This window comes from Pipra filicauda, unplaced genomic scaffold (genome assembly GCF_003945595.2).
Source record: "Pipra filicauda isolate LSUMZ 115617 unplaced genomic scaffold, ASM394559v2 scaffold149_size4050908_pilon, whole genome shotgun sequence".
Classification (NCBI taxonomy): domain Eukaryota; kingdom Metazoa; phylum Chordata; class Aves; order Passeriformes; family Pipridae; genus Pipra; species Pipra filicauda.
Genome location: NW_024103984.1, coordinates 3,094,126 through 3,122,052, shown reverse-complemented (window position 1 = coordinate 3,122,052; position 27,927 = coordinate 3,094,126). Strand labels below are relative to the sequence as shown.

Sequence of the window (27,927 nt, the reverse complement as noted above, 5' to 3'; positions counted from 1 at the left end):
CTCCCTGTGCACATGGCAGCAGTGGGTGGCGAGCAGCAGAGAGGGATGGCTCTGCCAGAGTCTTGCTATTCATTATGTGTGTTAGGAGGCTCTGCCAGTCTTGCTATTCATTACATGCATTAGAGGGCAGGCACCATAATGGGCTGCACTGCTGCACCTTGCCACCTGCCCTGGCAATGCTAGCTCTGTGGGAGAGCCCTGACCTGCCTGATGGGGGGTGCAGGCCCCTGCTGTGGTCAGGCAGCCGCTGCTGGTGTCAGCACCCCATGGTTTGCTCTGACCACCAGCTCAGCATGGCTGTTCTGTCTTGAAACCCAGCCTGCAGCAGGCTCATACACCTGTTTTGGGAAGGGATCTGACCACTTCCTGAGAGCACATGGCCTTGCTAGTGCTTGAAGTTCAATCAGGCACCCTGTGCCTCAAAATAATCAATAGACTGCAGAAATGCTTTTTCACAACAGCATTTATTGCACCAAAGTGTTACTGCTCCTCCAGAACCTTCATGGAGGAACCTCTCCTTCAGATGCCTCCATTCAGCCAGCGGTTCTTGGCCACCTGCCCTGCACCGGGTCGGGAAGCCGGGATGAACTGGAGCAGTTGGGCAATGAGGGCTTGGCAGGGCTCTGGCAATGGGGGCAGCCCCTCTGGGTACAGCACCCCTTTCTTCTGCAGCTGAGGCATGCTCTGGATGTTGGTATCATCAAAGGGAACACGGCCGACCACCATCATGTAGAGCATCACCCCCAAGCTCCACATGTCGTACTTCTTGGCGTCATAGGGGATGCCCATCAGCACTTCTGGGGAAGCAAAGGCTGCTGTCCCACAGAACGTGGTGCTCAGGTCCGGATAGCCGTGGATCTCCTTGCTAAAGCCAAAGTCACTGATCTTGGCGCGGCGGCCATCGGCGGTGAGCAGCACGTTCTCACACTTGAGGTCCCGGTGCACCAAGTTGCGGTCGTGCAGGTAGCGCACAGCCCTCACAACCTGCACAAAGATGTCCCGAGCCTTGGGCACACAGGGCAGCTTTCCCAGGTGCTCCACCAGCTGCAGCAGGGTAGTGTCCATGGCCTCCATCACGATGTAGAGCTTCCTATTGCAGACCTCGATGAGCTCAAAGACGTGCACAATGTTGGGGTGCTGGATCTTGCGCACGATGGAGAGCTCCCGAGGCAGAAACTTGTACACGACGGCTCGGGATGCTCGTGACCGATCCACCACCTTGACGGCTAAGGGGCCCTTGTGTTTGCTGGAGGTGGCTGCTTTCACCTTGGAGAAGCTGCCCTCCCCTAATGTTTGACCCAGCCTATAGCCCAGCTCATTAAGTAGCCTTTCTCCTCCATCGTTTCTTGGCATGATTTGTGATCGCGATGGGCTTGATCAGAGCTCATGTCTTGCTCCAGAATTTGAAAGGTGTGATGTCTGGTGCATGGCAGCTCTCGACCTTCGCCTATGGCAACCACTGGTTCCACGGATGCCTCTGTGGGTTCCACGCCCCTCCCAGGCATTGTGATGGGGTGGAATGTTGTGCAGCAACACCTTTGAGACGTGACATGAGCGTCTGGTTGGTCCCCTCTGCTCATGAGGTGCCCACACACATGTTGGGGGAGAACTCTGCTGGGGATAGATATTTCAGAGTTTTTACTCTTTCAGCCTCTTCACTTGAGTTCTAAACATAGGGCTGTGTGGATGAAGAGAGTTTAATTGTTAGTTTTCTGGGGTGAGGGACCCATCTGGGGACCTGTACCATTTTTCTGCAGGTTATTAGTTACATTAAAATCCAAACTACACAGAGTGGTAAAAAGGAGTGACTTCTACTGGCACTAACTGCAAACTACCTTGGCTGGCTATAAATACTGACTTATTTATGGTGATGGTGCATGGAGCTATTACTAGGTAGACTTTCTGACCTTGTGTGATGTGGACAGGGGAACTTTAAATGCATCTTTCAGAAGAAAGAGCTGTTCAGTCTCTTGAACTTGGAATTTCTCTCCATCTATTTTTATCAAAATTATATTTTTGAGACAGAGAAAAGGAAATTTTAAAAGCTTTTAGTCAGTTTTACTTGCCATAAGGTAGCTGTCAAATTGAACAGAGGGCAGCTGGGCTGGGCTACAACATCCACTCCAGAGAAAAGCATCCCTCCCATCGCACGCTGCATCTCAGACCAGTGTTGAGTCCTTCCTACAGGTGCTGCATCGTTGGTTTTCACAAATAGTTGTTTCTGGTTTGTGCTGGTTTTTTTAAGCTGCTCGAGGATCCTGTCTTTCCTACAGTGCTCATGTCCTTTCCAGCTGTACAAAGAAGCCTAGGACCACAAAACCCCTGTCTTCCTATATACCAACCCAAATGCTATTTTTAATTTTTGAATACGTTTCACTTTTCAAGCGGGTTTTAAAGAAGAATAGTAATCAGCTGAAGATGGAAGAAAATCTTTCTTGTAAGTCCATCTTGTCAGTATTCTGAGGTGACTTGAGGAAATTAAATTAGCTAAAAGCCACAAACACAGGCCTATGTGTGCTGTGGGGGTGCTTTGCTCTGATGCTAAGAGAAAGTAATGTAACCACCATGTCGAGTTTTACCTGCCTAGAAGTTGTGGGTCCAAACCAAACCACTTTCCCACTTCAGAAGCTATTTATACAGGCCAGTTGGGAATATGGGTACTCAACATGCCATGGAAGTGTGGTTGCCAGGCATGTACCACCAGGCATGGACCATCAGGCTCTACCATCAGACATGCCATCAGAAGGCCAGGCAAGCAGCATGTACATTACATGATGGAGGATTTGCTCTTGTGCAGGGGCTACCCTGCTACCCTGCCTGGTAGCATTCCAGGTGAGACTGAACAGGGCTCTGAGGAACCTGATCCAGTTGAAGGTGTCCCTGCTCATGGCAGGAGGGTTGGACTGGAGACTTTTAACTGTCCCTTCCAACCCAAACTATTCAATGACCCTATGCTGGCCTCTGAAGAACACTCTCAGTCCATTCTTATCTCCCTCGAAGAGAGTGCAGGCCCATTTGACAGCAAGGACCTTGCCTGGGGCTGATGTCTTTGTGGAGGTTGAGTGGAGGGAATCCCACAGGCATGCAGAAGTGCAGGACAATTTACCCAGCCAATGTTCCTTTTCTGTTTAGGCCTTCACATAAATGCCCCCAGATTTCTTATTTCCGAAGCGGATCAGAAAGAAGCCATTTCCAGAAGTTCCTGTTCAGAAGCTGTGGTTACTTAAACCCAGAACAATCCCACCTAGCAATCAGTAGGCCAGATGCAGAAAGCTGGATTTTGCTGGATACGCATGATTTCCTGACGTATTTAGCCCTTGAGTCATAACCACAGTGACTTCAGCAGAGGCCTGAGCTGGACTTTTTGGAGGAGCTGGAAACTTCGAGATGGCTAAACATAACCAAACCAACCTGGGCATTTTTACAAGGGAAAATGCTTAGACCAGGTGGCCCTTCCTCACTATCAGAGCACCTCTGGAAAATGCCATTGCATGTTTCAGCGAACAGAAAGATGTGTTTGCAAATGCCTGTAGGGGCTTGGATGATGCTCAGTATGTCTTTTAAAATAGGAATGGGCAGTCACATTAAAGGCATGTTCCTAAAGCTTACAGGTAAATCCTTGCTTGTGGGAAACCCCTTTGAAGCCCCTATAGTAACATAATCAGAAGAGGGAGTGCCCACACTGCCGTGTCAAAACTGAAGTGGCAGCTGCAGACCAGGTTGCAATGGTAAGGAGTAATGTTGTGGACTCTGCACTTCTGGTAATTCTCCATCTGCTTGAGGGAGCAGGTCGCTTTTGGGAAGTTTTCTGCAAGCTTGGCTGAGGTGGGCAGTTTCAGTCTCAGCAAGCCCTTCTCTGAGCCCAGAAAAAGCCTTGTGCAGTGAGATGCAGCTGGAGCATCCTGGCGGCTGAAGGGCTTGAAGGAGACATGAAAGAAAGCCCTGGTTTCACAAGAAGGAAGCAGCTATCGTAGCAAACGCTCCCCCTCCTGTACGCTCCTGGCTGAAGCTCTGTGAGCTGTCTTGGCTGCAAGCATCACTGCTTGCACTGTGCTCCTGCCCCAGAGCTGACAGAATGGCCTGGGACTGATGCAAACAGCTCCAAAGAGAGACAGCAAGAGGCATGGATGAGAGATTTTGGTTTGGTATGGAACTGTCAGGCCGAGGGGGAGGAAAGACAGCTGAGCTCAGCTTTCTGTGCTGTACTTAGATCTCAGAGAAACAGATTTGTGCCTTGTTGGCTGCTGGCTCAACATTTGTTGGTATAAAAGTGCACCAAAAAAATCTCTTTTGCTTTCAGTCCTTGTACCTCAAGCACTGCTAACTGTGATATAAATATTTAGGTCACACCAGTATACTTTAGTAGTGTGCTCAGTACCAACATATACAGGATACTGAGTTTCTGCTCTTTCTAGTGCATTTTTTGCATCAAAGCTGTGTTTGTAGAACTTATTTGTTCCATTGCTCTTGTTAATGAGAGCAATTAGAAGTCAGGCAGCAATTACTGGTAAATGTGGTATGTGAGCAGGAGGAGCTGGTCAGCAGAGGTATAAATCGGAGCTCACTGTCGGGGTTTTCATTAAGGGATGTTTCTGACTCTACTGGCATGGTTGTGCATCAGTCTGGCATGCAGTTAGTCCCTCTGCCAAAGAGGATAGCTGCTGGACCATCCCAGCTGCTGTACCCAGGGAGCTACCTGGTGCCCCAAGAGCAACTCACCTACTACAAACTCAGCATAAGTCTCTGAATAAGTTCATTTGGGTGAGTCCTGCATTGCCCAGGATGGGACTGATCACCAGATGCCACGGTGTGCTGGGCATCTCGCATCAGAACTAGGAGGAGCTCTGAGTTAACCCTCTCTGGGCCCTGGGTGTGTTACAATTACACCATAAGGTTTTCCCTCAAGTTAACTCAGCCTTGCTGAGAAGTTAAAGCAGCTCAAGGTCTCTATCCCTCTGCATGGAGTACAGCTACCTTCAACCAGAGAGGAACACACAAGCCATGAGATGTAACAGAGGAGGGTTTTTTTTCTTTCTGCATCATCCCATAGATTTTTTTTTCACTAAAAACATGCCTGTGCAGTCCCTTTTGGGGGTGCTGCCCTCTTGACGAACCTCAGCAAGGCAGCGCAATCTCAGTGCAATTACTGAGACAGCAGATGAAATGCAGTATGGCCAACGAGGGAGTGAACAAGAGAGCCATTAGATGCTTTGGGAGCTCCTCCCTCTCTTCTGTGAACCCATCACCCCTAAGGTCCTCCGTCCTGTGCCCAATCCCTCGGGGCAGGGTTGTGTGAGTCCCACTGGCATGGGGGGCAGAAGGGCAGAGCAGCCACATGGGCTCAGATGCCTGCCATTGATCTGATGACAGACTGACACCTCTGGGGCAGGGATTTCACATGTGAGCGGACACTGTTGAGCATAATATAGGTCCTGCTGGCACAAGTGTACCAAAATATAACTCCTGTGAATGCAGATGTCCTAGAAGCCAAAACAAAATGTATTTTTATACCTTATGCCATGAGGTTGTAAGTTACAATGTGTAGAACAACCTCTGCACTTGCAAAGAGCCCTTGAGATTTCTTTAAATACCTCTGTTTCCATACAAGCAGAAATATTTTGCCCAAGGGTTGTAATGTTCAAGACTGGTCAACGAATTCCTAAGTGCCCACTTTGTGGCCAGTCTATGACCAGACCTTATTGCTTAGCACCCTGTGAACGTGGGAATGGGCAAACTGCTGCACAAGAAGTAAAAATAATGTTAACATTTTTGCTTGACTAAGTCATTATGGAGAGCACAAAGGGCAACCACAGTTTTCCCCAGCAGATGCTGAAGATACCAAGATCTTTTGGCCAGCAATGGGTAAAGAAAACCTTAAACAAAAGTTTCTATGTTTTATCCTGTAGCTGATTTTATTACCTTTAAAAAATAAGATTGTTTTCCTTTCACAGAGAACGCTGGCCTGAAAAGAAGTGTGCTGCTCACAGCACTATTTTCCATCCATCTGGTTGCTGCAGGTGCATAAGGCTGGTGAAAATTTTGCAGGTGAGAATTACTCTGTAATCCCATGGAGCTATACTACACCCTCTAGGTATCAGGACCAAAGGGAACAAGCCAAGGTGAGGCTAACTTGTAACGGGTACAGCCACTCATCAGCTAGGGCATAGCCAGTAAAGAAAATGACACTTGGCAAGTATTCTCATTTTTCTAGAGATGTTATTTGCCCCTTTCTTGCCAAGAACTCTTCACTGAGCTATTTAAAGGTAATTGATCGCTGGCCTGTGTGATATCTGAGCAGTTGGAAAACAGGGCAGATCCCGTGAAAAGCTGCTGAATCCATGCCACCTCAGGAGCTGAATTGCTGACATTGCCCTAGATCCTTTCCTGCAAAACCAAGATGTCTGTGTGGTTATTTTAGACTGATGTTGAACAGACCTGGGAAGTCAAAGGTATAAACCTAACTGGAAAGCTTTGTCTGTGAGCATTGTGCATGTGTGCAATGGCAGCCTAAATTTGGGGCTTCTGACTGGCAGCAACAGCAGCACAGGCAAGGGAGAAAACCAAAGCTGCAGGTAGTCAGAAAGCTGTGCATGGTAAGGTGTTGCTTTTGCTTTTTCTTTTTTTCCTCTCATGTTCCAGGGATTGGTGTCTGTTTAAAATACTTGGGCTATGTTAAGGTTTTTATCCCTTTGGCAGATAAGGAGATTTGGGACCTCACATTCCTGGTGTTCAGAAGCAGCTGTGATTCCTACAGCTGCTTGCTGTCAGATCTTGCCCTAACCCTCTTTTCAAACAGAATAAACTAGTGAAGCTGGTCGTGGGACTAGTACAAAGTCTCCTAGAAATTCAGCAGGATGAGAGGAACATCATCAAACTCTGTGGATATTCACTTGATTAAACAAGATTGTTCTGACACCAAAGAGAAACCTGAGGCCTCTCTTCATGTAAACAAGAATTTAAACTGTGTGAGGGACATAAACTGGGTTTGTAAGCCATCAGAGGGAATAGTTATGTGGCAATAGGCCATACCACCAACTCTTGGAGCAGCTTGTGAGTGCCTTCTAGGTGCCAAATGAGATGAAAGATGGCAGGGCTAATGAGCTGGTCTGCAAACAGGATTTTGCAGCTGGCATCGTCAGGCTGCACCTGGCAGGAATCACAAACCTGAAGGCAATAAACTAGAGTGGAGTAGGAGACAAAAGGGGCTAAGCAGGCATTGGTAAGTGTGTTTCTGGAGGATTAGGAAGGCTCTTTAAGCAAATTTGTCTTTGAGAAGCTTTGCACCAAAATTCTTATGGAAAGAGGAAGCAAAGTGAGATCATATGTCCCCATCCTTGTGGGAAAGTCATGCCTGGCTTGTCAGAGCTAAGGAAACCCAGCTGTGTAGGGAAGCAAGCTTTACTTTTTGGTGCTGGAATGCCTGCTGAGAGGAGAAGGCATGGCTGGGGAGAGAGGGAAGCAGAGAGGAGGACTTGGTCTCAGAGCTCACCACACCCTTTCCTGGCTGGATGTGTTGATCTCCCTGTGCCTTTGTTCAGATGGCTCCTTCCCACCACCTCCCTTCTGAAAGCTGGGAAGCTATTTCTCCCTTGGCCCGTGCTGCAGACACTTGGCTTGGCCTTCAAGTGGCTGATTCCTGAGTGCTTACCAGGGAGATCCTCCAAACATCCTCCCAAGCCAAAGGGAAGGGCTGAGCAGCACTGACAGGCTGCTGGGTCGAGAGAAGCACTAAGCTTGCTCTTCCTGCCCCTCCTCAAGGCTGGAGAGAAAGTCCAGGGAGCCACTGAGATCCTTCTTGGCGCTGGACAGCTGGTGAAGAGGGTGTGGGTAGGAACCGGGGCTCCATGCTGCACATCTCCTGAAAGCAGGGAATATCTCTTTGCTCTCCTTGTTGCTTCAGCATCCACAAATCTCTTCCTATAGCTGAAAGATTATATGCCTGCCACTGCTGGTGACTTGCTTATCTGTGTTTGTGTGCCTGCTGTCTGTCCCCAGGCAGAGCTAGCTGGTGTTCCATCATGGCTGGCTGTCAAACAGGAGGGAGAGGACTTCAGGTGAGGATTTATGCAAGGCAAAGCTTTCAAAAGCCACAGCAAATGCCTCTTGGAATCGGAAATGGGTGGTGATGAGGGTAGAGAGAAAAGTTGGGAAGTGAGAAGCTTTTCTTACCACATCAAATAATGTCTGTTAAATCCAAATACAATTTAGAAAAGCAGGTAAGCCTTTTGTGGTTAACTATCCCAAATGAACAATACTTAAATTTCTTCCTGGGGAGAGCATTCTGTATTTGGGAAGAAATTTAGCTGTCTGGCACTTGTTGCAATTAATTTGTGGCCAATTAAGGACTGCAGAATTCAGTTTGTAATTAGCATATGACAGCCTACGGTAGACAGGGTTGGAAAGTTGATGGCAAATGTTATAACTGCGAAGCACGTGTTTAAATGCTTTTGAATGGTATGGATGTTACCAGAGGCTGATTTCACGAGGTGCTGTGGAGTCACGTTCTAAAACCTTTTCTGAAGGTGCTCAACCTGAGGTGGCTTCTCCCACAGGTCTGGTTAGCCCTGGGTGAGCCAGTCTTGTACTGAGAGACTGGGAGGACTGGAGTTAGAGGTTAGATGTGCAAACCAAAGAGCTTCAGAGCTGTCAAGTCTGACGAAAAAGTTCAGACTGAGGTTTGGAAGACAGTAAGGACAAATTCTAAAGGTACATTCTAAGTGGCAGGAGGAGGTAATCTTGGACCAGATAGTTGGTGTGTGCATATCAAAGAGGAAGGGAGGCAGGCAGGCACTTTTGGAACAAGGCTGGAGGCAGCTGACAGCGTCTGCAGGTCTGTTTGCGGAACAGACTCCATCTGTTTACTCCATTCTACATCTCCCTGCACAGGCTTTTATGGTATTTGAAGCTGAAACTGCCTGAGAAATCAAGCAAGAAAATAGCCATGACCCTGAGAGGAAAACCACCAAGGCAGACTGAGGCTTATCACATGCAGCTGTGAAGGGATGGGTGGTTTGGGTGGGCAGCGAGTGTGGACCTGCTCGCACCAGTAGCAGCAGCTACTGCTTTACATTTGCTGCTCTGCTTTCCAGCAAATGGAGTTTTTGGTGCTTTCCTGCTTGCATGTTTCTCTAAAAGGGAAATGAATCCATTGAAGGCAGAAGCCAGGTGTTCCCCTCGCTGTGCTGGCAGTGGCTGCAGAGCATGGAGCTGGGCTGGGAGGGAGGGATGGTGTGCCTTCACCCCACTGCTCGGACAGTGGGGTGAAGTATATATAATATCCAAGTATATATCATATCCATATAATAAGCCCTGAAGTATATATAATATCACAGTGCCCAAGACAAGAGTAATACATAATGTCACAGTGCCCTCTTGGGGGCAGGTGTTCCTTGGAAATAGACCTTTATGATTTGTGTGCTGTGGATCTCATTGCTCGCCACTCTTGTTTGTTCCTCATGCTGCCCGGCTAAATCATGGAAATTCCCACTGAACTCTACTCCTCTTTAAGAAGAGTTCAGAGTTTTGGCCTTGCGTTTTTATTTTTCTGTTATTTCTCTGCTGCTGATCTGCACTTTAAAATGACTGGGGTGAGGAGCTCCTGAGTGAAGATGGCAGAAATGAAACCTGTCTTGTTTAAACGCTGTGAGATGAACTCGGCCCCAGCAAGAAACAAATTGTTTTAACAATAGATTTAATTAGCTGGTGTTTGTATTCCTTCACAGTGTGCTCGAGTCCTGGTGCACCTGCTGCTAGACCTGTCTGAAAGCCCTGGCATCGCCTGCCCAGGAGTGTAAAGAATGACTGAAGCGTTAAATAAGGACGTGGGTAAGTGTGGCAATTCCCTGCTGACTGACGAACAGCCTGGAGAGGAGGGGACTGTGGCCAGTCTCTCTTCCCCTCTAGCTTTTGCAGTAGAATCTTTTGTTAAATGTTAAAAAGGAATAAAATATAAACAAAAACACAACTTCAAGTAAATATTTGGGATGATCACAGCTAATATGGCTCTTGATGACCTACTGTTGCCATTAATGCTTTGAATGTAGGATGCTTAAAAGCAAATATTTTTCCTGTACAGGAGCCACTCTGACTCACACAGATTGGCCCCTTCCCTCGGGCACCTAGTGACAGGACAAGGGGAAATGGCCTCAAGTTGCACCAGGGGAGGTTCAGTTTGGATATTAGGAAAAATTTCATCACTGAAAGAGTTGCTGAGCATTGGAACAGGTTCCCCAGGGAAGTGGTGGAGTCACCATCCCTGGAAGTGTTCAAAAACTGAGTAGACGTGGCACCTCAAAATATGGTTTAGTGGGCATGGTTGTTTTCAGTCAAAGGTTGGACTTGATGATCTTGTCTTTTTTGTAATACAGACCTATCATTTCCCTGATTCCTTATGTTTGTGGGGTTATGAAAGAATCTCTGTTTTATGGAAGATATGAAATGACAAGCCTTTGCATTTGTGACAGTTCTTCCCCTATGTACACATACAAGGCTGCATGTGTGGGTTTGGGGGTTGGTTTTCTTCTGTTTTGTTTGGTGGTTTTGTTTTTTTTTTTCCGAACAAATCTAGCTAGAAGCCTGCCTGTGGTGAGGATTCAGTTGAAATAGATGTGCCACCTGGCAGATGAGTCCATGACCCTAAAAGCTGGTTTAGTTGAAAAGCCAGCCTCAAAAATTGATGCTGAGGACTTCCCTACCTTTTTTTTCTATTTCTAGATCTAGTTTACTTTACATCAGAAATAGAATTTTCCTAAATGCCACACCTGAAAACTTGTTCTGGGCCCTACCAGTCAGTCTTTCATGTTGCTGCTTCTCCCCTTCTCTCTTCTCATGTCATTATGTCCCTAAAGATAACACTTTTACAGGGCAGCCCTTGGATAACATCTAGCAATACCAGACAGCACAGTCGGTTGGAAATATGGAGGACTGGCAAAAAAATCATGGTGTGAGGAATGCTTATCCCACTAGGTGCAGTTGGGAAATGCTAGGATAGATCTCCTGTTTTCCTTGATCAGTAACCCTTTGTTAGCTGGGAGCGGGAAGAAAACCTTGTATTTCTGAGCACACCTTGCTTTGTGTGCTGAAGCCTTTTTCCTTGCAAAGGCAACTCTTGGTCTCCCCAGCTCCCTGCTTTCCTTCTAAGCTCTGACAAGGTAGGACACGGAATCTCTTACGTGCTGGCTTCGTTTCCTTGGTTCTTGCTTGGCCTTGGCCTGTATAAAGGCATTGCCTGATTTCATTTTGCTGCTCAGTGGCTCTGTTTTAAGGGTTGTTTGATTGCTACTTACTGGATCTTGCTCTCAGATTGTTTTAAATTCAGCAAGATCTAACTGCGTGGCCTGAGCTGGTTTGTGCCAGGCAGGACTACAGCTGAGTATTTTAGGAAAGTATCTGTATTTTAGGAAAGTATCCTTTTTGTGGACAAGGGAAGAGGAGGAAAAACCTACTATTTGAGAGGCTGTGATAGTCTCGCAGGGCACAGCCTTGGCACATGGACAAATGATAGCTTCTGCCAGGGACATGGCTTAAATCTGCTCAGTTCTGGACAGCCTGAGAGCCCATGAGGAGCAGAGTCCAGCCATGCCCTGTAGGCAGTGGTTCCAGGGTGAGTGAGGCAGGATCTCCTCCTGCAGCCAGTGCCAGGGCACTCAGAGAGCAAAGCAGGGAGGTTGCTGCTGCTCATGCTGTCTCTGCCTCTGGCATGCAGGAGCAGGCTTTGAATTTTAAGCAGAGAAAACTCTCTCTTATGCAACTGTTTTCTCCCCTCACAGTTGGTTTATTTATACAGCTTTCAGAATTTTTATTTTTTTTTTTGAGGAAAGAAGTGGATTCAAACCCCCTTTTACTGTCTCATCAAGCCTGTATCAGCAGGTTGCAAAGGTAGCAAGGTGAGCAGGAGTGCAGTGATGGCATCTCTGGGCTCTTAGGCACTGCTAGAATTCTGGCAGTGGTGGGAATCAGGCACAGTTAGTTTGTCAAGACAGTAAATGTTTTATTCCTCCCAGATATTTGTGTGGCAGGTAGGTGTGATAGAGAGGCATCAGTGAGGCATATCATTAAGGTGATATTGTCTCCTTGCATGCTCTTCTTTTTCCAAGTCTCACTCCAGTGTCCTGAATGCACAGGGGGCACAGAGAAGAAACAAGGTAGGGTTTCATCAGTAGCTGTCAGAAGCAGAAATAAGTGACTTCAAGTCATACAACGTCACTCAATTTGTACCTGCTTGTGCTGACCATACCTCGTATTTACATGGTGCCACCAGAAACTATTCTTAAGTGTTAAAATTTAAATGAACACATGGTCCTGCAGGCTAAATCTGTTACCAGTGATAACATTTCCACTGTAGTTTGTTTTGTAGCACCTCAAGTAAAGCAAGTGATTGGAGTGATTTATTTTCAATCCCAAGGAAAAAAATAGCCTTTGAGCCTTTGTGAGCTCCAGAGGAAAAGCAACCACAGTGCTGGGCAGGCAATATCTGCAGTCAGGGAAGTGACTGATAACAACTTTCTCATCTTATCACTTCCCAGATAGGTTTTTGCTATAGGATGCAGACATGAAAGAGTCTCTAGGGTCCTTCTGCCCTACATGGGAACTGCAGCAACAATCCTGGCACAGCTTGAGAAAATAGTCGGCTCTTAGTCACTGTGTAAGAACTCTGTTGACTGATGAGGTTTGAGGGAGGCACAAGGACCCAGGGTGGTGGGGTGAGAACTGCCTGGGATTTGGACGGGGTAGTATGTGGTGTGAATTACACCCACAGCATGAAGGGTCCCCAGGCACCCCTGTGTTTCATTTCACCCAGGCAAGTGAGAAGTGAATTGTTACCCTATGCACATCTGGGCGTAGCTCGTACTTCTGTGCCATGGCAGGCTGGTTGGTCACAAAGGGAATGTGGCAGTAGCCATTCAGAGACTCTTCAGATCTTGGTCACTTACCAGTTCCTCGAGTGGCTTCCTATTGATATTGCACAGCAGCAATGACAAAATCAGATCACTGCTACAGACAGATTACTTCCCTGTGTGACATACATGTGAGAAGTTGCTTTGGCATCAGCTGAGAAAGCCTCTGAGGGCTAGTGAGCAAGTAGACACCACCTGTGACTAAGGCCTCCCCAAAAGGTGTGGTCAGACTTGGATTATGTGCAACCAGCTTTTCAAAAGGGAAGCACTTGATGATGGCTCTCTTCCCTCCTACTGTCCCTCTTTTTAGGTGTCTTACGTTCCCAGGTGAAACACATCATCCCTCTGTAGATTTTACAGCTCCAGTTTCTGAGGGGGAATATTTGAAGGGGAGTTTCTAGGTCTGAATTACTGATGAAAAAAATACCTGTTTAGGAGATGAGGACTTTTTTTATCTCTTTTCCTAGTAGGAAAATGTTCTTTATACTTATAATGAGGGGAATTTCCCACCTAGCTGCTTTGTTTTCAGCTTGGATGTTCTTTCGTCTCCTTACTGGCAGACACAGCCTCTGGCAAGGGAGAAACTGCTGTTTCTCCAGCCCCTCTGAAGTTCTTCCTCACCTCTCAGAATACCAAACATCTGATAGCTCAGACTTAACTGCAAGATGCCAATCAGGCAGTTTGTCCTTGGGCATGGGAAAAGGCCCTGAATTACGAAATCTTCAGTTATTCTGCAGCCAAAACTTGTGGATTCTCACTGTGGTGACCCCAGTGTGGAAAATGTCCTCCTGGCAGTGGTCAGGAGAGCATAGCAAGCCACTGCTGCTGCTTTCCAGGCAGTGCATTTGCTCTCTGTAGCCCCTCTCCCCAATCTCTTTTAGAAGGATCTGGTTTTTAGGCACTCCTGCTTTATCTTCCTAACTCCAAAAATAGATGTGTCTGTCTAATTATACTTAATGCTTCTGGGTGCATAATTGCAGAAGCCAGGGGAGAGTGCAGTGTTTTGCTTCCTCATCTTTCTTATCCAGGACTTCATTAACGACAGCTGATTGTCCCATCACCATGTCCCCTGCATGCATGATTTACAGTCTCTTTCATCACAAATTGTTCAACTTTTTCCTGCTCCTTTCCAGCTTCCTTGTGTTAACCATGATGATGGTGGCTGGGCTGATGTTCCTGAGGCAGACAAGGGAACAGGAGCAGCATGTCCTGCAGCTCCCTCTCCCGTGCCTGCCCCCTGAGACACATAATGATCTGCATCTGCTACAGCTGGGAGACTTGCTGGGCAAGGCACTGAGTGGGCAGCAATTATACTTGCCCTGGTGCCTGCCTGCACACCTCCTGGAGGCACTCTTACCACAGGGCCATTTCACAAGGCCTCCTTGGAGCTGTGAACCTCCTCTTTTCTTCTTGGATCAACCTCAAAGGGCATTTTACTTCCTTGCTTCCTAGCACAGAACTTGTGTGGGCACACTGGCATTTCCAACCCTCTGCCGTAAGTCTCGGAGGGACCTTTCAGTTCCTCAAATCCTCAGATAAAATATTCTGGGGAAACTCTGCTACATGCTTTCCAGTCTCTGAGATATGTGATGTGATTTTTGGGGTTGTTCCATGCAGAGCCAGGAGTTGGACTCGATGATCCTTGTGCATCCCTTTCAACTCAAGATATTCTGTGAGTCTATGAGGTGGCTACTGTCAGGGACAGGGAAGGGCACTGGAAAGACTGCCTACCCAGCCTGGCTATTCTTGCATGCATCTTGTGCTGAAGAAAAAAAAAATTAGCTGCTGGGTGTTGTCATGGTGTTGCCTCCTGCCTCCTGTTTCACTTTGCTCTGCGTGGGCAGATGTCACCTGTTTTCTTTCTAAGGTGACTGTCAGCAGTGCTGTGAGTCTCAGCTAATGCAGGAGACCCTAACGAGTGACACCTGATGTAAAACCAGTCCCCTGCAGCGCTGCACCTGCCTGGGAAGCTGCATCTTAGACAGCTTTTGCTTTACTGCCTCTACCCGTCACAAGCCCAAGTATTAAAAACTAGAGCCTTTGACTGAAACCTGCCAGAAATTATGTCTGCTTCTCAGTGCCTGACCAAGCCCTCCCCGGAGACAGACCTCCATCCAGTGTGGATGGAGGTTTGCAGAGGGGCTCTGCAGAGGTCAGATGTACCTACCTTCTTCCCATGGAGCATTTCTCCCTGCACAGGGTCTCGAGCTGGGCAAAAATATTGCTGTTGCAGGAGATTTCCATTTGGTTGCCTATCCAGGGGCTCAGGGCAGCTTTTCTCTAAATAGTTAGCAAAGAGCAGCTTTCCAATTGTTAGCTGCTGCAGGATGGGCAAAGGGAGGACTCATCCCTGTGTGGCAGCAGAAAGGAAAGCTGGCTGGGCTGGGGCAGCAGGGAGGGCAGGGGAAGGTACTGTTGAGAAAGGAAGATGTTTGTGGCTGTGCTTCATGCTGGGAGCCTGTGTGGAGGGTTACCATTTATCATTGGTCTTTAAGAGCTTGTTCTACATCCTTCCTTTGGGGAATCAGAGCCACTTTGTAATTCACCGATTTTGGCATTTATAAGATTTATTTTTCTGCCAAACTTTTGTAGGAAAGGGGAATCTGGGGCAGGTAGGTAGCTTCAGGAAGCATACACCTCTTGAACTGAAAACAAGTTCTCTTTATCTCCTGTTCTAAATCTCTTACATCTCCAATGACCTCTCTGACAGATCCCCAGGAAGCAAAATAAACATGGGGTTTGGACTGGTTTATTCTGCAGAACAACTACTTGCAAAATCAATGGTGTGTTGTTTTTCTTCTCCTTTGCTGAAGCCAGAAATAGGTCAGGCAGCAAACCAGCATTTCTGAGGCAGCCAGGAGTGACTGGTGTACGTAGGTGTGTTTCAGAGGTGGCCTCTCTCTGGGGTTAATGCTCTGCCTAAAATCCCCTCATCTCCTTTCTGTGGGAGAAGGAGGAAGTGAATTGTTTGCAGCAGAGAAATGAAACCACTTAAGATTTCCTTGAACAAAGAGGGTAGGTTTTTCAATAGAAAATACATCTGGTACATCCTCCTACAAGGCACTGTGTCCGTGACACTCAGCTCTGCTTGTTCGTGCCTGACGTCTGTGCTTGGGAGCCTCAGCCCTTTGCTCAGACCCCCTCTCATTAACGCTGTACCTTGCCTGTGGTTAGGCTGTGTAAGGCAGAAAATCTTCTTAATGGAAGTGAATAAAAGAGTCTTGCATTGTATGAAGCTATTCTGGATCACATATGGGGTTGTCAGGTCTATTCTAAGTCACGTTACAGTTAATATGGTCACAGCAAGACAGCAATATTCACAGCATTTTAGGTCTACTCTTCAGTAAGGTTGTCCCACTAAATTTCCCTTGGAAAATCCTAGCCTTGGTGATTGGCTTTATTTTCTGCAGATCTTTCAGATCTTTGCTTGTCTCTTTTGACTGTCTGGCAGCATTTTCACTGACACAGGCTGTAACAAGCTGCTGCATGGGCTTTCACAAGCAGTCACTGCCTTGGAAAAAATAGGGGTCTTTGTCTTCCCATGTGCAATACGTCCCCCTGAGTGTGAAATCAACCCTTCAGAGCACACAGTCAGGGCATGAGGGTGACAGCCCACAGATCATTTCGTATTGCTCTTAATTGTTGGGGCAGCAGAGGAACAGTAATTAGACACACACAATGTTCTATTTCCTACCTATACTGTGGGGTTTTTAATATCAAACTGGCTTGCTTGAAAGGGTGAGATCCTGGACCTCAAACCTGGGAGACACTGGGCAGCTGCCACTGACGTGCATGGGCTGACAGCTGCAAAAATGTCCCTCTCTCCACTTCCAATTCATGTCAAACAGTGGAAGTAGCTTGAGGGTTTTCTCCACCCAAGGTCATAGGAAAGAATTTTATAAAAGCAAACAAACCATCAGCCTGTTTTGGAAAATGCAAATGAGAAACCTGCTTTATCACAGCATCTGAATGGGAGCTGCTTGCAGAGGAAAGCTAAGCAAGTCAGAGATTGGAAATGGCCTTCCAGAGCTTTCACGCTGCTGCCACGTGGCTCTGTCACCAAGGACTATTTGCTAGCACAGATGCTGTGACAGGCCCCTGAGAGTCCTTTCCTTGCCAGCTTCTTCACCAGCTCTTCAGAAATTACCAGAGTAGCTCAGATAACACGTAGTGAGCTTGTGCTTCCTTCCACATGCAGGTCTCTTTCAACATGTCCGGTGTTGGCTGCAGCCTCTTGCACCCTAGTATGCAAATAGCTCCCTCCAGTTCAGAGAACACACAGCTAAATTGAGCTTTCTCCACCATCACTTTGTAAATTCTCCTCTTTGAATTGTTGCATGACAGAGGTCATGACCAAATACAGTGTCAGAGGGAAGCTCATTTTTTAGCTCCATTCGTGTTTGGTATGATCAGCGTAACATCACTTCCTTTCTGTGGAACCTGTAGGCCGACTACATGCAAAGCAGAGAGCTTTTACCCATTCCTGTTGTTATTGATGGTCATTATAGCAGGCACAGGCAACAAGACTGAGATCCCATTGTGATGCACAGTGCATGAACACTGAGTGTTACACTGGCCCTGCTTTGTATCAGAGTCTAATTATAGCCTGTCACAGTCACCAAACCATTTTTTCTATAATGGAAACCACACATGCTGTGTATTATACAGTATGCTAAAAGATACTGTGAGAGTAGAAGAAAAGAGCCCCTGACTTCTCATTTATGATGAATTTTTGTTAGTATGTATAATTTATCTATTCAATAAAGGGTAGTTATTCCCATATTGACCTACAGGATTTTAATAAAGGGTAACTGTGGCCTGACAACCTTCTTTAAACACCTACTTAAAAAGTAACAGATGTTAGGCTAGCATGAATAAAATTCTGTGAACAGGTTTGGTTTTTTTCATTTTGTGTACCTCCTTAGCCCACCCCAGCAGTGAAGGAGAGCTTCTATTTACATAATTATTAGAATTTCGATGATTAAAGTCCTTGCCCTGCCCAGCCTCAGTGTCTCAATGGTGTGTGATCTCCTCCTTTGCTGTTCTCTCAGCGCACACCTGATTGCCAGCATGCACAGGGCCCAGTTTTTCAGTCAGGGACTGTAAAACTAACACTGTTGACAAAGCCTGGAAAGGCATGTGGGGTGAGAAACATATGATAGTGTTTTGTCCCTGGGCTTTCCCATGAAAACTTCTATACAAAGGAGTTTGCTCCTGTTTGTTGTTGCTAATTTGATATTTGTATCAGCACTGTAGTTTGTCCTTTATATCCTGGTATTCTGCGGGGGAAACAAGAAAGGATGCTGCTTGTTTGTGAGCCTAAAGCCCAAGGAAAGAATCTGATGAGAAAGCTTTGATAGTGGTGAAGTGGCTGGGGACGGGGGAAGGAAATGGGCAAATATTAGCAAGGAGGATATAGATGAGCATGGGAATGCTCTGAAATGCCAAGATTTTGTGTGACTTTGGAATTTGTTTGTTAACTGAATTAAGTGACTCTGAAGCACAAACACTTGGGCAAAAGCAGATCAGCAAAGAAGCCTCCCTGTAACAGCAGCTTCCAGCAAAATCCAAACAATGAAAAACCCTGGGAGACCCAGACCTCATGTTCACCTTTCCTGTATTATCTGCAGCACCAGGGGACTCACTTGTAGCTTGATGTACCAAAGAGATTTGTGCTAGAGCTCCCTTGCTCAGACTGCGCTGCCAGGCAGGGTCAGTGATCAACTCGCTCTTCCCTTGGGACTTCATCTCTCTGAAGTCAAGGGGAATCTCTGCATTACCATCAGCTTCACAGACTTTGGAGCAGGCTCTGAAGCTTGTCCGCAGCCAGCTGAACCCTATGCAAGTTCTAAAGCGTAATATTTCATATTGGTTTCTTGTTTCCCAAGGCTGTGGACAGACTTATGTGAAAGACAGAGCTCAGACACCTGAGGCTGAGTCTACTCCCAGAAGAGCAAAGGGGCTCAGAGCAGAGTGGGGGCTGCAGGAAGGGCAGCACTGGCTCCAGATACACCTGCCTGCCCCTCACCCTGTGCTAGACCCTGGTAGGGAGCTGGTAAATGAGGTCCTGTGATGCCTCTCACCTGAGTCAGAGCTAAGTGATTTCAGCAGCAGCAGTGGTAAGAGCTTATCATCACTGTCTCCTCAGGTGTCAGCACCCAGAACAGAAGAGGGCGAGGGGATGATGCTGTTGGGCTGGTGTGGGCAAAACATGGCAGACAGGGTGAGGGTATGTAAGCTGTGCTCTGTTCCATCCCCACAACTGCCCCTGGTCTACGCTAGTTCCAGGTGAGCATTCCCTTCTCTCCCTGCTAGGGAACCAGTGCTAGCCTTTTACCTGTGCCTGAGTTGGCTTTTAATTCATGTCTCACTGAGGAGAAAAGAGGGTGATGACATATCATTCCTAAGCATTGGCTATTGCTGTTTTCTATATAATTGTTTTTAAGGCATTTTATACAGAGCTAAATCCAGCTGAGTAGTGTTAAAAGGAAGACAGTATTTAATGCAAAAGCACAACCTCTGTAGAAAAGAGGGGGCAGGCTTACATTAGATATTAGGAAGAAATTCTTTACTGTGAAGGTGGTCAGACACTGGCACTGGCTGCCCAGAGAAGCTGTGGATGCCCCATCCCTGGAAGTGTTCAAGGCCAGGTTGGATGGGGCTTGAGCAACCTGGTCTAGTGGAAGGTGTCCCTGCCCATGGCAGGGGGGTTGGAACAAGATGATCTTTAAGGTTCCTTCCAACCCAAGTTGTGCTATGATTCTCTGAAAACAAAGACAGTGTAATGCAAAAGACAGACAAGGGTTGTTCTACATCAGCCTCTTTCCGCTCTGGCCCACTGTCAGTCAAGATGCACGAGCTGTTCTCTGGCAAAACCAGGTGAAGTTAAACTGATTGAGAAAGATGTGTGAATTTGACCATGTAGTGAGAATGATTTCATCCCTTTTGGACAGGCAGTGTGAAATGGGAGCTGAGGAGTGCACAGCTCTTACAAGGATAGCATTCAGAATACAGGTTGATGATTTAGGTGCTAATTGTTCTGGTCTTTAAAAGGAATGGCAGGACTATTGGGAAGCTAGTAGTCATTGCTCTAAGTCCTATCTGATTCGGCTTTGCTATCACTTGGAAGGAATGCTGGAGAACAGCATTTCCCAGGAAAGCCTGAAAGTTAGAAGGAGCCACTAAGGGAGCCTGTCCTATGAGGACAGGCTAAGGGAGTTGGGATTGTTCAGCCTGGAGAAGAGAAGGCCCTGTGGAGACCTCATTGTGGCCTTCCAGTACATAAAGGGGGCCTGTAAAGAAGGCTGGGAACAGACATTTTAACAGAGCCTGTTGTGATAGGACAAGAGGTAATGGCTTTAAACTAAAAGAAGGCAGATTAAGACCCCATGATCTTGCCTCAGGTTTTGGTGGCAGTGAGATCTTTGTTCCATCCTGCAGCTTCTGCTTTGTTCAGGTCACTCTGGTGTCTGCTCCCCATGACAGATGAAGACATGTTCAGTGTGTTTAGCCCTAGTTTAATGCCTTCCTTGTAGCTATCTGATGAGCATTATTTACCTCTTGTGGGTATACTTCACTTGTTATATTTACATCAGTAGTACAGCTGTTCTGGAAATGGCTACTGTTTTTGCTGTTGGACGCAAAATACAAGAGCTACTGACCAAAAAAGCCCCTCTCCCCTTGCTCTGATTCTATCCTTTTGTGCTTTACAATTGCTGCAATATTTCCATTATTTCAGATACATTTGAAAGTATAGTATTTTGGCACAGTTCAAATCAGAAGATTAATCCATGGAAAACTCTTGCATGCTTTGCAGCCTGTGAAAACCTTTGTGTGGATGTGCTTTGGGTCCCTGTCTCTGCATGAAGCCGGCTCCTGATGGGCAAGTCCCTTCTCTGCAGCCCCAGGCTGCCAGGAGAGGGCAGGCAGCTGCCAGCAGCCCGCTGGAGGATGAGAAACCCTTCACATGCAGCTAAGAAATGTAAATCCACAAAATAGATAAAAGTAGAAAAGCAGAATATCAAGTGACATTGCAGCACGTCTAATGCCTGCTCATCGAAATTACAGAAGCACAAAAGTAACACAGATTTACAGCATTTCCAGGAGTAGACATGAACTAACAACCAATACCCAAATACCTGCCATGCTTAGGGATCTTTTAAAAAAATGAATCCAGCATCACAGCTTGAGCCTCTCTTCACTTGTTTCTAAGCAATATTTCTTTGTTGGCTCCTGGAGATGACCTGCAGGCTCTCCAGGGTGCGCAGACATCCAAAGACTGACTAAGAAAATCAGGTGGAGAGTTATTTTTTTTTCCCCTGACTTCTCAGATGAACAGGGGCAGGTGAGCCAGAACTTCTCGCAGGTGGCCGAGCAGACAGAGGGGTTGGGTTCTGCAGCCCTGGTATCACTTCCTACAACCAGTCATACTTCCCTTGCCCAGGTGCAGCCTGCCTGCTGCAGCAGAGATCTGGTAAAGGGCCAGTGAGTCCTTCATGTCCCTGCTTGAGTTAAGGCTGTGGGGAGCAGTATGCTCAGCCCAGCAAGAGTTCTAAGTCCTGTTCCAGATTTTCTGTTTTCAGACTTGAGGCATGTTGTTATTAGGCTGATTTTTAATCTACCCAAAGGTGTGATCGAAGTTGCAGATGAACACATGCACCTGTTTGTGTACAGGCACTGTGAACACTGAGCCCCCACACGTCAGGGTAGAGCTGCTGCAGATTCCTCTCCTGTGCCTTTGCAGTGAACCTCCAGTGGCCCCATCTGCCCGCCCCCGTAAGTCTGAGTTAGCAGGGATCCCTTCATTGCATCCTGACATTTATATTCAGGGAAAGACAGTTTTTGTCAAAACCTATCAGTGAATCTCCTTCTGAGGATCTAATACAGCAAATCCTACAAACCCAGTGTTTTCTTCTGTTTTTGACTTTCCATAGTTCAGTGGCTCATAATTACACACAGTGTGCTGCTACAGGGTTTTCTGTTTCACAGAGGATAGCTGCTAATAGCGCTTCAGTGTTTCCCCTTGCATGGCTTGGAATTTAATTAGAAATAAAGCTATAACCTTATATTAGGATAAGCTTGGTTAGCCAGGTAGATCCCCTACCTGCTGCAAGGCAATGACAGTCACCTGAGCATTTCTGGGTATGATGTCTTGCTGTGCCCACAGTCAGGATGAGAGTGCCTCTTGCCTCTGGCAGAGCTTTCGGGGGCTTGAGGTGACCTCAGAAACTGAGCAACATGTTGGTCCTTTGCAGCTGAGCCTTGTGTGCTCTGCTGCAGCCTGAGGTGAGCTCAGCATGTAATGAAAGAGGTGCATTGCCCCAAACAGGTATGATCCACTGCTCAGCTGGAGTTACTGTCTCAGGACTGGTGCCACATTATGGGACTACAGGGTGTTCAGGTGGCAGAGCAGAGCAAGTTCTCCTATATCTGCCTGCCAAAGATAGTAGAGGAGTAGTGTTAAAGGCAGAGACATGTCACAGGAAACTGGACTTCTCATTCTTACATCTCTCCTCTCGTGGGAACTTGAAGACCTGAGCGAAAAGAGTGTAGTCTGCTGCAAGCTGTGAAGGACATTTGATGTGGATTACTGGCCACAGAGCAAGGACAGGGGTTTGACAGGTGTCCAGAGCGGGACTCTGGTTGTGGGGTATACTAAATTTTTCTGCTGCCCTGTAGGTAGGTGGGTGTGTGATTGTTATCAAGTCCTAACCTAAACAAGTCATCAAATGCCCTGGTTATGCGTAGAGGGTGGGAGGCAGAAGAAATTAGATGGGGTTTAGGATGCAGCAGGGCTTTTTAGGATGCACCATTAGAGAGTGGGTTTTTAGGAGCAGCATTGGAAACTGAGGATCTAGCAGAGTGAGTGAGCAAGAGTGTTGTGCAAGTCTACTTAATAATACAAAATAATAATGCTAAGACATTGTTTCAGTGCTTTGTGATAGAAAAAATCATTAGCTTACAGCACAAACAAATGAAAGATCACGGATGATTAAAATTGTAATTAAAGCACGGCAATGATACTGGCACCACAGACATCTCTGCAGACTATCTGAACAGCGCATTAAATAAAGTCAATCATTTCTTCTTAATAATGGTATTTACAGTAACACAATAGGAATGCAAGGCATTTCACTGCAGGCAGCCTGATGTTTAAGAATATACTTAAAGCATTAATATCCAGAAAGAATAGGTCTGTGCTGAAAAAATGGTTAACACTACAGTTCAGTTTTCAGATGCCAGGCTTTAGTATAATAATCAGTAGCAAAGGAAATTAAAATGAGGGAGGACGTTGAACAAGGGCTTTAAAGAGAGGATTTGCTATAGAGAGTTTAGAGCAGGATGATTTTGATTATGTTACTGTACTAGATAAAAGGAAGCTGAGGGGATTCATAATTGTTAACGTTGCTAATCCACAAAAAAGAATTTAAAGATAAGATGATAGAATATTATTAGCAACTTCAGGCAAAGGTTTCCTATTTCTGGTCATTATTAGTCACCTTCTTTGAATCTAATTAAAAAATAAAAATCCAACAAGACATAGCTCAGTTTCTGCACACATCAGGAAAGGAAAGCTGAGAACTTCTTTTGCTGTCAAGGGCTAAACTCCCTTCTAACTGGATGACTTTTTGTGTGTGTGTGAAAAAGGAGGCTTCAAAATTGGGCTACAGATGTGTTAGTAGCCCCAGGAAACTTTAATAGGTACTAGAAGAGAACTAGTGCCATGCCACGTACTGAGATATTGTGAGGAGATAATCAGGTGCTCCATTTCCCTTTCCTCTTTTGAGGATAAACAGGAGACACTGAAAGATACAAAAATCAAGAAGGGTTAAACCAACTAAAGAAATGCTTAAAATTTATCTGTGTAAATCCTTGCCAATAAATACTACTTTATGTAAGAGGTTGGAACAGTACAGGAGAGAGCATAAAGTGAAGTTCTCAGTCATTGCCCTTGAGTGGCACCAGCTCCATGTGCATTTGCCTCTTCTCTATTTAAGAATTGTCTCTTCTGTTTGGTATTTTTCTGGAAGAAGCTTTTCTGTTTTGCTTTTTTGCTACTGCTTACTTACAATTTTGGGTTGTTAGTCTGCTCTGTGATGAGAGATCCCTTACTCCAGTTACCTGATAGAAAAAACAAATACAACCCAACAGATTAAATTTTTAGATTTTTCATCTGCTTTTCATTCACAGGTACAGATCCAACTGATAGTGAGGCTGAGCTAGCAGAGCTTCATTGTTTGTTTGGCAAAACCTTGTCTCTGCTGTTCCAGTCTGCTGGGGCTCTTCCAGCTTTCCAAGCTGGCCTCTGTGAGAGCCTCAGCACACAACCAAGACCGCTGCAGGGCAGGGATCTGGAATAAGCAGCCTCTTCCAAAGAAGTACCAGTGCCCCCCGAGGCTGATCTGCACAACAGATGTGGAGCAATGCTGGGATCAGCCCACCTAGTCGGTTCCAGGAATAAATTCACCACAGTAGGTACTACCCATCTCTCAGCAGCAAGGCACAGAGTGAAGGAGCTGCTTTGCAGTGAGCCCTATCCAACAGTGCCATCAGTCAGCATGTCTGTGATACCCCATACAGAGGGAACAAGTGCTTTTTTTGACACCACAGGAAGGCTAAACTTCTTGATTTTGGGTGTATCAAACATTGCTTTGGGGAGGCGGAGGGGCCAGATATTGATCTGCACTATACCAGTGGAATGTTGATTATGGTTGAGTCACTCCAAGCCAGAATAGCAGGAACAGACCAGGAACTGGTGAGGTTTTGGTCATGTTTTCAGGCATGTCTACTGGAAAATATAAACAAAGCCACAACTAGTAGGCTCTTTGTCTTGCGTGCCAAGTTATCAGAAAAATACTGGACAAGAAAAAGACAAGGACAAGGGACCTTAAGGAGATTCCTTACTGCCTATGTTTTGCTTGTGCCTTCAGAAGGCAGGCCTTCCTCGGGGAAAAGAAAAAATGCATTATAGAATTCAGCCGGTTTTGATACCCTTGAAATCTTTTACTTGGATTTTTTTAAAGACTAAACGGATGGAAAAAAAACAGGTATGGTGGTGTACACAGAAAATGGGGAAGATGCAGTTTGGAGAGTGTTGTTCTCTACAGAACAGCAGTGAAAGAAAATACAGGCAGGAAGAATCCTCAATTAAGATAGTATAAGGAAGCAAATATTTGAGGAACCAGTAAATCAACTAGATAAGAGCAGAATAAATGTAATTCAAAGACCAATTTCTTGTTGTAGTATGTTGCAAACATCAGAGCGCAGCACTGCATTTGATGATGGACTATACAGCACAAAGTCAGAAAAGAGGCAGTAGCTCTCTCTAAAGCTCACTGAAAGATAAATAAATCACAAAAGTTATTGTATCATACTGTCAGTGAGGTTTTTAATAAGTAGGTACAATTATTTTAGGCATGAAGAAAATATAAAAAATATCTGCCCCCGAGGGCTGTTATTTTCTCAACAAATGTGCTGGCAGAGAAAGTCAAGCAGACATAAATATAATAGGATGGAAAACTATGTGCTGGGTAAAAGGTGTTTGCGATCCTGTTAGATGTGCCCAGTACAAAGAAGCACACCCCAGTGGTAGACTTTCATGGAAAGGGGGGAAAAAACCCCAAATTTTACATATGACAATGAAAATGGGATACAAGGTATAAAACCAGGCACCAATAAATTCACACAAAATGTCAGACTTACTCAGCAATAGAAATGTCCTTGGGATGATCTCTCAAATTGATCAGTGCTGGGACAGGAGTCACACTTGCAGAGTGAGGGCCAGTTTAGAAAGCCTTTGCTCTTACTGGTGAGCATTTAATGCTCATCTGGAGTGACTAAAGGCTCCATCACTTCAATTTCAGGCCAAGATTGATGATTCAAAATTAATTTTTCACAAGTACTGTCTTCCTGAATAAGGACTGGAGTATTAGAAACATTAGAAACTTTCCCTGTCAGCAATATGAGTACCAATAGAGGGGTAGTGGGTTAGCAAAGGACAAATAACATTTATTTATCTGTTACAGAAAGTAAACTTAAAGCAACGGAGAAATGTCTAAAGCAAAGATGGATAAATGTGTCAGATCAAGCTCTCACACTCAGATTCAAATGGTATGGGTAAGTGTGGCGGCAAATTACATGTCTGACTCGAATTTTAAAGTAGCCCTAGTGAATTAGGAACATGCCAGCCAAGTGCAGTCTAATGGTACACTGCAGAGGGCGGTCCACGCATCTGATTTACAGGGCATACAGCAATTCCCAGTCTCACACCAAGCTTGTTCTCAACCTGTCAATGAAAACCCTTAATTCTCTTGGTTATCACAGTTCTCTGTCTCTGTACCTATCCCAGTTAGGTTTTAATTTGCAATTTTTAAAACCTGAGCGTTGCATCTGGAGGGAGGAGATTTGTGGAGGCTTTTTTTTTTTTTTTTTAAATTCTTGGAAGCGCAGTGCTAAGCTCTGTAGCTCCGTACTGAGGGTGCCACCCCTGCCCACACCCGGACCAAACATTGCTGTTACTGCTGTTCAGGGCTAGTTTGCAGAGCCTGGCAGCAGCAGGCTTTTAAGCATGTGAGCTGAGCATACTTACAGTTTGAGGAAAAAAACCCTCCTCTGTCTATTCCTCAGAAAAGAAAACCAGCGTGGTTACTGTAGTAACCATGATCTTATCTGCCAGCAGACACAGACTTCTGGACAGTCAGTACTGCAGTGGGGAAGTGGTGCACATGCATGACTGTAGCAAATAGGGCTTGGATAACATTTTCTAAGTCATCTAGGCTACCCCTTTGTCCCAGGGCATGACTGGATTTGCCTTTCACCAGGCAGGTTCTTGTCTAACTTGGTTTTTTTGAATCTCCAGTGATGAGGAAGGGAATGTTTTTCCTCATCACAGCTGTTGCCTGTTTCATAGCCTGCAGTGTGAAATGGATGGCATTTACATACAATTCTTATATTCACTGGTGTAATTGTAGCTCTTGTCTCTGATTGTTTAACAGATCGAACTAATGACCAGCCATTCATGTAGTGAACTTTGACCTCTTCCTTTAATATTCTGGGAATTGGAATATGACCTGGAGGTGGTGAAGAGAAGAGCTGTCCTCTGACTTTCCATGGCTGGAGAGCACCCAGGCAGATTCCGAATCAGCCTTTTTCTCTCTAGTCTATTGGACTGTATTCCTGATTTATAGAACTTATTCTCTCCAAAGCCTGAAGGTAGTATCAAATTGTTCTTCTTTGTGACTCAGTTTCTTCCTTTTAGATTTTAAATATGCTGTCATAAGTAAGTAGTAAATCCAGGATAACAAACGGGTTGTGAGAATATCTAGGTCTTCAGGAAGAAAGAAATCTCTACCTAAGTATTGCTGGCCAGCAGGTGTAACATGTTTATCAGATTAAACAAGTCAAAGGCCATAATGTCAAAAGAAGAAAAGCAGATGGTTGTTTTAACGGAGTTGATACCAGCAGCATGAACGATTCACTCACTTATTCAAACAGTTCAGCTTTCCTTTATTGGCATGCTTTATTTTCAGCTAAGACAGTCCCCAGTCCATCACTTCAGTTGGAGTTGGATGGACAAGGAGGTTGGATGCAGATGCCACCCTATTGCATCCTGCAGCAGGACTGAGACAAGGACATTATTTAGCTGCCTCACAGTGCTTTTTTATCTTATACTTTGCTCCATTCAGGTGGTTATAAATGTTCACAGACTCTGAGCTTTTAATATATTGACAAAAAGTATGGAGAGGTTTTATTTCAATTTCTTTAGCTCTTAAAGTTCTTTGGTCTTGCCGACTTCCACTTGGGTTTTTCCCAGGTAAGGTCTGTTGTGTTTGTTTTGCCTGTTTGTTCTTGAAGAACAGGTATAAAGTTTAAAGTGATGTGTGAACTTTTGCACTTGATCATAATACTTGTCTCTCCCCTGTCTTCTGCTCTGCTCCCTCTGCTTGGCTCTAGTTTCTGGACAGAAATGAGATCAGACTCAAGGCTTGGTATAACTTCTTGAGCAGCCTCCATGCTGAGCTTAAGGACTTTA

The 27,927-nt window shown here is 45.7% G+C and overlaps 1 protein-coding gene and 1 long non-coding RNA gene across 3 annotated transcripts in view; one reads left to right on the top strand and one right to left on the bottom strand.

Annotated features, from left to right (window-relative positions):
- Nucleotides 1-445: 445 nt before the first annotated feature.
- On the bottom strand, nucleotides 446-1,457 carry TSSK6 (testis specific serine kinase 6). The gene has a single exon (XM_027737543.2). The coding sequence runs from the start codon at nucleotides 1,351-1,353 to the stop codon at nucleotides 520-522; it is 834 nt and encodes a 277-aa protein (XP_027593344.1). The 5' UTR covers nucleotides 1,354-1,457; the 3' UTR covers nucleotides 446-519.
- A 4,489-nt stretch (nucleotides 1,458-5,946) lies between these two features.
- The window catches only part of LOC113996471, a 30,657-nt gene continuing 8,676 nt past the window's right edge, over nucleotides 5,947-27,927 (top strand). Inside the window, exons 1-3 of one of the 2 annotated variants that reach the window (XR_005562609.1) lie at nucleotides 5,947-6,045; nucleotides 7,996-8,054; nucleotides 9,723-9,825. This is a non-coding gene — a long non-coding RNA (uncharacterized LOC113996471). The remainder of the gene's footprint in view (nucleotides 6,046-7,995; nucleotides 8,055-9,722; nucleotides 9,826-27,927) is intronic. The other variant, XR_005562610.1, reaches the window with a different exon arrangement.